Genomic DNA, 10,404 nt, shown 5'->3' on the forward strand with positions numbered 1-10,404 from the left:
CGCCGGAGCACAGTGCCAACAGCGCCCCAGGCGGGAATCAAACCCAGGACCTTCTTGCTGTGAGGCAGCAGTGCAATGCACTGCGCCACCGTGCCACACTAAGAGAGATAAGAGAGATAGCGACGGCCTGCTGCAACGGTGTCTTTGCCCCGCGGGCGTGGAGCGGCGACCGCACCAACAGCCTCGGTTTCTTTTCAACCAGCGGGGAGTCGCAGCGCGGCACAGCCGAAACGCAGGGCTGTTGGGTACAGCAGCTTTGGTCCTGTCCAGGGTGGTCAGCAACTGACATGTACCTATATTTGAGGGCGAATAGGGTGCTGAAACATTAAGCCAGGAAACAGCTGTTCATTTAGGACAGGGCTCTCAAGCTGTAGTTTGAGGTTTGCCCCGGCGGAGGGGAGGGTTGCCTCAGCGAGGCTTGGGGCTGCAGGGCGGAGCACCTTGACTGCTGTACGAGTCCACGCACCCAACGGCAGTTCAGGATCGGCAGGCGGCGGCGGCGGCGGTGCCCGTTTTAAAAGAGAGGGACGAGCGAGGGGATGAGAGTCACTACCTCGATATCTGAGGCCGTGGTGGTAAAAGATTCCCCGAAGCAGTTGCCCAAAGCACTTCTTCTCGCTTCTTTAAAGTGAGTTAAAATAAAATAAATAAAAGAATAACAACGAAACACGTTTCCTCACTGCCCACCGATGGGAGTTCTATTTCTGTCGCTATGAACTAACGCGCAGTCAGCGTTTGACATCGACTGCACTCAGAGTTTCCTTGGCCTGGACTGATTGGACGAAGACAGACGAGCCCCGGGTGGGGGGCGCCAGAAAAAAGCCATGAATCATGAACGTTATGGGCCCAAATAAAACCAGGTCGTTGTTTTCATCGTCATAGAAACAGTCGTGTTCTTTTTTTTTTTTATTCCTAAAACCAATATGGTAACTAAGCTTTCAAGATGTTCACAGAAGTTTATTTCTTTATTTATTTATTTTATTTTTTGTGAAAGATGCATGTGCAGCTGGCGGCCGATCCCTATACGACCTAACAACTTAGTGAATGGAAATGTTTACCAAACTACACAACATAAATCTTGACACGGAAGTTCTCACATCACATCCCACATGGAAAAGCGCTTATGTGTGTGTGTGTGTGTGTGTGTGTGTGTGTGTGTGTGTGTGTGTGTGTGTGTGCATGCGTGTGTGTGTGTGTGTGTGTGTGTGTGTGTAGCAGTGCACACATTTCTTTGTGTACTTGTGTTTTAGCAGTGCCGCATGAATGGGTGTGTGTCTATGTGTGTGTGTGTGTGCGTGTGTGTGTGTGTGTGTATGCGTGTGCACGCGAACGTGTGAGAGAGTCGTGTGTGTGAGCGTCGAAACGTGTGTGTTTGTGTTTGTTTGCTGCCTAGCAACAGCAAGGCCGCAGAAGAAAAAAAAAAAAACTGGCTTTATTTCCTGAAGTGTGTTTCTTAAGCCGCAGCATTATGTAACCTCAATTAAATTTAAAGTTAAAACAACTTTCTCGCTAAGCTGTCAGCATGGCTTAAAATTATAATTATTCAACAATTCAGATCAGCCGGGACACGTTTGCATTTCATTCAAAGTAATATTTTGTACCCCCACTCCGTATTACCTTTTAGAGTCTTATTTAAATGTTTTTAATTTAATTTAATTTAATATTATTCTATTAACTGCATTACGTTTTAGGAATCAGTTGGATCAGTTAGTTGCTAGGTAGGAATTAGGTTGGCTATTGTGCTGGGTTTAGTAACTATTGTGCATAATCTCTGGATGCGTTGTAAGACATTTCACTGTATATATGTATGAACGTATGTATATGTATGTGGCAAATACAACTCTTGAATCTTGAATCTTGAAAATAGCAATGGTTAACATTTGTCTATAAATGTACATCTTACACAGTCATTTGAGATCTATTTGATACTGATGAAATATTGTCAAGGGAAAAAATAATTTGTATGTACTGTAAATATGCTCCCTAGAGGCAGCGGCAAAAGATGGTTCTGAGGATAGACAGACAGACAGACAGACAGACAGACAGATAAATAGACAGATAGATAGATAGATAGATTTTTATTCATCTTCAGATTTTTGTTTTTAAAATAATAACAATAGAAAATGGAAAAAATCAATGATAAATTAAGTAATAATCAGTTAAAATTATTGATTTAAAAACAAACGAAAAAAATACTACAATACTCCGAGATGTGCAACAGACAACACACCTCTGTATCGACAGTTCACACTGTGTCAAAAAATAGGAAACGGTGCACATTTGCATGACATGTTGTTTCCAAGCCTGGACTGGATAGGATTGGTCACATGTTGTGCTTGCGCCAACTCAGTCGAAGCGTAACTACGGGGTTTAGCTCGCACACTGGATGCTGCAGCTCTGGCTGTTGGAAAACCGTCCGAGTGGCTTCACCATCATTGGTTTACCGTGAATGCAATGCCTCACCGAGGGAAAAATGACCGCAGTAAATGGGCTTTGTTGTAATATATATATATATAAATATATATATATAAATGAAAAGTGGTATAAATATAAAAACAGATACATAATGCAATTCTAAAAAAAAATCGAACATAATACATGTGTCATTAAACTGATTAAATACAGCATTGAACAGTGTCAAAGGTTAAAGTGTTTCATATTAGTCAAATATAATTCTGGTGACTATGTATCTGATAGTGTGTAACTTCATTTGTCCAAAAATGCATGTTTGTGCGTGCGTGCGTGTGTGTGTGTGTGTGCACAGTGAAGAACGAGCCTAGCGCTTCACCTAGCGACCATCTGCTGTCACTGCTTTATGGACGAAACGCAGGAAAGCGTCGCGGCAGTGATTTGCCAAAAGCGCAGCGTCGATTCGACACCAATGTGCGTCTTCTGCTTGAGCCGTCGAACCGTGACCATTGGAAGGAACGTGAGACAGGCGGTGAGACAGCGACGTCGTCTCTTCGCTCGTTCTCGCCGATTAGTCGTTGTCGTAGAGCACAACCTGCCACGCGCCGCACTGCCGTCGAGTCGCGAAACCACGACGGAGACAACGAACGCTCGGTTTGGACGCGTCGGGGCCACCGTAGGCGGCTCCCTCCGCCGGCCTCACGTGACTCGGACATGTCAACACGCCGCCCCGCGCGCGTCGCTGCTGTTTCCTGTCGTTCGGCGTCAAGTCACGTTCACGTTTTAACTGCGGTTCTAGTTCGGATCAAGCATTAATGTCTCCCGCCGCTCCACCGTCGACCTGAAGGTAGGCGTCAGAGCCGCGGAAGGCGGTTAGCAGGCGGGTTAGCAGGCGGGTTAGCAGGCGGGTTAGCAGACGGGTTAGCAGACAGGTTAGCAGGCAGGTTAACAGACAGGTTAGCAGCCAGGTCAGCAGGCGGGTTAACAGGCGGGTTAGCAGACAGGTCAGCAGCCAGGTCAGCAGCCAGGTCAGCAGGCAGGTTAACAGCCAGGTCAGCAGCCAGGTCAGCAGGCAGGTTAGCAGGCAGGTTAGCAGGCAGGTTAACAGCCAGGTTAGCAGGCAGATTAGCAGGCAGGTTAACAGCCAGGTTAGCAGGCAGGTTAGCAGGCAGGTTAGCAGGCAGGTTAACAGCCAGGTTAGCAGGCAGATTAGCAGGCAGGTTAACAGCCAGGTCAGCAGGCAGGTTAGCAGGCAGGTTAGCAGGCAGGTTAACAGCCAGGTTAGCAGGCAGATTAGCAGGCAGGTTAACAGCCAGGTTAGCAGGCAGGTTAGCAGCCAGGTCAACAGCCAGGTCAGCAGGCAGGTCAGCAGGCAGGTTAGCAGGCAGGTTAACAGCCAGGTTAGCAGACAGGTTAGCAGGCAGGTCAGCAGGCAGGTTAGCAGACAGGTTAGCAGGCAGGTCAGCAGGCAGGTTAACAGCCAGGTCAGCAGGCAGGTTAACAGCCAGGTCAGCAGGCAGGTTAACAGCCAGGTCAGCAGGCAGGTTAACAGCCAGGTCAGCAGGCAGGTTAACAGCCAGGTTAGCAGGCAGGTCAGCAAGCAGGTTAACAGCCAGGTCAGCAGTCAGGTTAACAGCCAGGTCAGCAGGCAGGTTAGCAGGCAGGTTAACAGCCAGGTCAGCAGGCAGGTCAACAGCCAGGTCAACAGCCGGGTCAACAGCCGGGTTAACAGCCGGGTCAGCAGGCGGGTCAGCAGGCGGGTTAACAGCTGGGTTAGCCTGTCAACACACCGGACGTCGCCCGTCTTTGGACTGGGCCGGTTGGGGCTTATTAACCATGAGTTATGTCTACTGCAGTGATCAGAGTAGGTAAGCCCAATTCTCAACATTGTTTATATGAAAGATCATTCATCCTAAACACATTAGCCGAGAGACTCCTATTTGATTTAGCCTCTGGGGACCCCCAATCTGAGAAGATATTTATTGTTTAGTAGGACTAAGCTCAAACATCAACATCAACCTGTCTTTACTATAGTACAGTGCAGATATGATAAGAACAGTCATTTAAGTACATTCTCTAATGATGCTAACTTGTAATTTACAGGGTTCTTAGCAGGTCCTTGAGGTTGAATTTGAATTGCTTGAATTTCGTTCTCAGAAATTGATGTACTGGAGTACCTTGAACATAGCCCCTTTTGTCCTGAAGTGCTGTGAAGAATACATGATTCCAGCATGGTTGGGAAAGGACACTTATAATAGTAGATGATAATAATATATATATATATATATATATATATATATACACACACACACATACACTGAGCACTTTATTATGAATACCTGCTCACCTGCTTATTCATGCTATTATCTAATGAGCCAATCGTGTGGCAGCAGTGCAGTACATGAAATCATGCAGATATGGCTCAGCAGCTTCACCTACTGTTCACATCAACCATCAGAATGGGGGAAAAAATGTGTCCGTTTTCAACCGTGGCTGATTTCTGTAACTGCTGATCTCCTGGGATTTTCATGCACAACAGTCTCTAGAGTTTACTCATAATGGTGCGAAAAAGAAAAAAAAACCTCCAGTTAGGGGCAGTTCTGTGGACAGAAAAGCCCTGTTGATGAGAGAGGTCAATGGCCAGACTGGCTCGAGCTGACAAAAAGGCTACGGTAACTCAGATAAGCACTCTGTACAATTGTGGTGAAGAGGAAAATCATCTCAAAATGCACAGCACATCAAACTTTGAGGCGGATGGGCTACGACAGCAGAAGACCACGTCGGGTTCCACTTCCATTGGCCAAGAACAGAGAGCTGAGGCTGCAGTGGGCACAGGCTCAACAAAACTGGACATTTGAAGACAGGAAAAACGTAGCCTGGTCTGATAAATCTCGATTTCTGCTGAGGCACACAGACAGGTAGGGTCAATGAGGGTGACAATGAGTTTAATGGCCTTCCCAGTCACCGGATCTGAATCCAATAGAACACCTTTGGGATGTGATAGAACGGGAGATTTGCAGCATGAATGTGCACCTGTCAAGTCTGCAGGAATTGTGTGATACAATCATGTCAACATTCCAACTTGTGGAATCCATCCATGCCAAGAAGAACTGAGGCTGTTTTGAGAGCAAAGGGAGGCCGTTCGAGTATTAGTATAGGGTTCCTAATAAAGTTCTCAGTGAGTGTTTACAGTATATATAGAGTGTGTGTGTGTGTGTGTGTGTGTGTGTGTGTGTGTGTGTGTGTGTAATAGAACATTTATGTTTTTTGTGTGAAGTCCTTGAAAAATGAAAAAAATAGTGCTTAAAAAATTACTTGAAAGCCCTTGAATTTATTTTGGTGATTCTTGAATGAACCCTGAATTTAAATAACGATGAAGTTGAACTATCAATTACTTTTCTGGTCAGTGGAGACCCCTGGAATCTCTTGTAGGACCCCGTGTTGAGAACCACTGCATTACCTAATGCAGTTCAAAGCAGCGAAAAGTGCATTGTTGAGCTATTCTACTATGAATATTACACACTATGACCACATGCCAATCATACAGTATGTTGTCGTGTGTTGTTTGGACTGTTTTCAGGATGACTGCATCCAATGTTGGCCACGCCTCCCTCGTACACAGCCTGGCCACACTCCTACGAAATGATGGTACAGCAAAGAAAGCCACACATACACAGATACAGCAGCATTACTGACAGCAAAAAATTACCAATCAAACCAATGGCTAACAGCCTTTTTCCAACAGGCTTTATAATGGTTAATAACAATTACAATTTTTAAAGGGGTTTAAAAAAATATATTGTTATACATACAGTAGTACATAGATTTATAGTTTTTATTTGTAAAAAAAATATGTATTTTTCTTATTCATGTATGTCTATTAGGTTGGAGGACTTATTTTGTCCGATTTTGGACCAAATTTGTTAGAAAAGTCAGGCAGTATAACCATCAAAAGCCTTTATGGCCTTTTCACTGTCTCGAACACAGCTGCACCACCCGACATTATTCAACGTTTAAGCCACAAAACTCCCGAAATGAATGTGATCCCGAAGTGATTTCAAATTGAGCGTACTTTATAGATGTTTTTTCTAATTACATGTGTCTTCAGATCTAGTTTAATTTAATGATGATTAATGCAGACACAGAAAAAATGGTGTCATGTCATTAAGCTATTTACATGGATCCAGTATAATGAAGTATAATCAAATATATACCAGTCGTGTAGGAGACATGTCCTTCGCTGTAAATTAATGTATTTCCCCCTGAAAAGTTTTTGTCGTTTCTGTGCTCACTGGAAACTTTCTCTCCCGCAGGCGACGGCGTCCTGGAAGGCAGCAGCACGCTGAGCCTGCCGGCGTCCAGCCTCCAGCAGCTGACCAGGCTGTTCGAGCAGTACCTGCTCCCCAGGAGCCAGCAGCACGGCTTCCTGGCCCTGCCATCCCACCCGGCCGACACCGACGCCCTGCTGCGGCTGCAGTTCCTGTTTGACGTGCTGCAGAAGACTGTTTCCCTCAAGGTGTTTATATGACTTATTTTTTGTGTCTGAATCAATTATCATTAAAATAAACTAGATATGAAGACACACTTAAATAGAAAAAATCTCTATAAGGTACGCTCAATTTTCAGCCATTTTTTAAAAAAGTTAATTTGTTTTGGGAGTTTTGTTGCTGTCTAAAAATGTAGTCTAAAAATGTCAAGAAGTGCGACCTTGTTTTCGACGGTGAAAAGACCTACAAGCCTTTTCATGGTTGTACTGCCTGGCATTTTTTTTAGAAATTAGGTACACAATCTAACAAACTAAGTCTTTCAACTTAATAGACATACGTGAATGAATAAAATACATATCTTTGACAAAATAAAACACTGGAAATGCATGTATCAATTAATGTTTTTTACTCCCCTTTAAAACCATATTTGTCATTAACCCATTATGTTAACTGTGTTATATATCTTACCAGCGATTGGTAAGATATGTTAAGTTTTGCGTTATATATTTTTTTGTATATATTTTAAAAGCAATATTTTAAACTGTTGTGTATTATTTGTGTACATTTTCTTTCATATTTTGTGATGCAAAATGCAGTTCATCCGATGGCCACGAGGATCCATCTGTCGAATGCGATTACCGATTCAGTATGAAGCATGCTTATGACTGACTGACTGACAGACAGACAGACAGATGGATGGATGATGGCCTATAGAATATGACAAATGGGCTGACTGAGCAACTTGGTGTGAATGAGCACTTACTGTATGCAATACATGTGTTTGGACTTGTACATAAGTTAATATTTGTGGTAAGGTATGGAAACAAGGCTGACAGTTCAACTTACAGTAGTGAATTGGTGTTTATATGTGTTGTATATGGTGTTTCCCATGCACATGTAAGTTCAAAGTTCAATGTGTTTTATTTGACAAGTGTACAGTACAACACAAGGTCATTCGGTACAATGAAATTCTTGGGGCATGACAGGCAACAACTACGTAGTGGGCATAAAAAGATAAAAATAACAAGGCAAAGATAAGGAGGAAATAAAACATTTAAAATAAAATTAGAGTCGAATATAAAAAAAGCAAGAGTCGAGTTACAAATATGGGCAAGAGGTCGCAGTGTATGTACATAAAATTAAAATAAGAAAATAATCCTAAAATGGAAACTAAAAGTTGGACATTGTAGCAGTTCCAACAGAAATAGGTCAGTCTTTTGCACAAGATATGGATATAAATATAAAGTGAAGGAGCGCGGGTGGATATGAACATGTAGTTGTGGTGATGTCCATTTAATTTACATCGGTGACTACAGATGTTGCAGGTTGGGAAGCCTGAGAGCCTCAGGGTAAAAACTGTTGGTGAGTCTGGTAGTCCGTGCACGGATGCTCCGGTAACGTTTGCCAGACGGCAGCAGCGTCAACAGTCCGTAGCCTGGGTGGCTGTAGTCCTTTATGATTTTCCGTGCTTTCCTAAGGCATCGTGTGCAGTGGATGCCTTGCACGGAGGGGAGGTGGCAACCAACAATGCACTCGGCTGTCTTCACCAGCCTCTGGAGCGCCTTGCGATCAGCAGCGGAGCAGCTGCCGTACCAGGCGGTGATTACAGCCAGTGAGGATGCTCTCAATGGTGCATTGCTAGAAGCTGGTGAGAGTCCTGACAGACATGCCAAACTTCTTGAGTCTCCTTGGGAAGAATAGGCGCTTTTGGGCAGTTTTTATTGCCGCGTCCGTTTGCCTGGACCAGGAGAGGTCATCACTGATGGACACACCGAGGAACTTGAAGCAGGAGACTCTCTCCACTTCAGCTCCGTCAATGTGGATGCCCGCCCCCGCCGTTTCCTGTAGTCCACAAGCATCTCTTTAGTCTTGCAGACGTTGAGAGAGAGAGGTTGTTATCCTGGCACCATGTTGCCAAGACGCTGACTTTCTCTCTGTAGGAAAGTGGTGTCATCCGCCAAATTCAGCACGATGTTGGTGCTGCGCGTGGCCACACAGTCATGTGTGAACAGGCCGTACAGGAGAGGACCGAGGACACAGCCCTGCGGGGCTCCGGTGCTCAGGGTCAGTGCAGAGGAGGAGAGGTTTTACCATTCTCACCACCTGGGGTCCACCAGTCAGGAAGCCCAGGATCCAGTTACAGAGGAAGGTGTTAAGACCCAGGATCCTGAGCTTGGGAACAAGCTTAGTGGGCACAATCGTGTTGAATACTGAGCTGTGATGTACAAACCGCATCCTCACGTATGTGTTGCTCTTGTCCAGAAGGGAGAGGGTGGTGTGCACTGCCAGGGCGATGGCGTCGTCCGTAGATCTGTTCGGGCGATATGCAAATTGAAGGGGGTCCAGGGTGTCAGGAAGGAGGAGCAGATGTGGGTTCTGACTAGCCGCTCGTGTGTGTACCAAGGAAGTAGGTTTATTAGAACAATTTAGGCCTTGTAAATGGATAGCAACTAACATTGTGACAGCCTGGGTGCACAGCCCCCTATGCAACCAAATGAATTGTATTTTTCCATTTCTGAATGCCTTGTCAGAAATAACTTTTTTTTTTTTTTATATCTTTTGGTAAAAATACAAAAAAATATCTGGGGCAAATTGAGTGTCAAGTTGGCCATTGTACCTGACGTGGTTGTTTGACTGTCTGATGTTTTAAATGCAGCTCATCAACCCTCCTGGGGTGAGGATCGACTTCGTGGTGAAGATCTTCCCGTTCAAGTCCCTGAAGTGCTTGGAGGTGGAGTAGTAACAGAATTACACACTTTGAGAATACATAATGAGCCATCGTCTACAGTTAGATATCGAATCCTATATCTCAGTCACAATCAGTTTATTCCGGTACCTTTACATATACAGTACTAGAAATTTGTTCTGGTGAGTTTTGGTGCATTTCACTCCAGACAATTACCATTGTGGGGGAAAAAAAAAAAAAAAAAAAAAGCCCAACAGTCTGAAAAAATGTATAATAATAATAAAATAAATTGTAATGAAATGTGAAGTAAAATAACTTCTATCTTAAATAAAAGATAAATTAAAATGTCATTAAAAACTGTCAAATATATACATATTGACCAAAAATATGAAGGAAACAAAAATTCAAAACATGATTAGTCAGATACAGAATATACAAAATGCGATACTATGCACAGGATGAATCATTTTGTCTGTCCATCTGTCTTCTCTCCAGTTGAAGAGAATCCCTCCTCACTGCCTGGAAGGACTCAGAGGAGTTTACTCGCAGCTTGAGGTTTTCACCTGCTCCAAGAGCCTCAGCTCCCTAGAGGTAGTGTGTGTGTGTGTGTGTGTGTGTGTGTGTGTGTGTGTGTGTGTGTGTGTGTGTGTGTGTGTGTGTGTGTGTGTGTGTGTGTGTGTGAAACAATTGTATGAATAATCTGCATTGTGGATATCAAGAGTAAGTCATATTTGACCTGAGCTATAGTTCTTTTTTTCTGATTGGGATGAGGAACCAAGGATTTCATACGTGGCAGATGAAATCATGCACACAAGACCGTCC

At 44.1% G+C, this 10,404-nt stretch overlaps 1 protein-coding gene across 1 annotated transcript in view; it reads left to right on the forward strand.

Moving 5' to 3' along the window:
• The first annotated feature begins 3,178 nt into the window (after positions 1-3,178).
• The window catches only part of stk11ip (serine/threonine kinase 11 interacting protein), a 34,193-nt gene continuing 26,967 nt past the window's right edge, over positions 3,179-10,404 (forward strand). Inside the window, exons 1-5 of the mRNA XM_080024184.1 lie at positions 3,179-3,256; positions 5,990-6,057; positions 6,723-6,925; positions 9,553-9,627; positions 10,078-10,173. Coding sequence (XP_079880310.1) covers positions 5,991-6,057; positions 6,723-6,925; positions 9,553-9,627; positions 10,078-10,173 — 441 coding nt within the window. The 5' untranslated portion in view covers positions 3,179-3,256; position 5,990. The remainder of the gene's footprint in view (positions 3,257-5,989; positions 6,058-6,722; positions 6,926-9,552; positions 9,628-10,077; positions 10,174-10,404) is intronic.

The sequence above is a fragment of the Zeus faber genome (assembly GCF_960531495.2).
Source record: "Zeus faber genome assembly, chromosome: 2".
Classification (NCBI taxonomy): domain Eukaryota; kingdom Metazoa; phylum Chordata; class Actinopteri; order Zeiformes; family Zeidae; genus Zeus; species Zeus faber.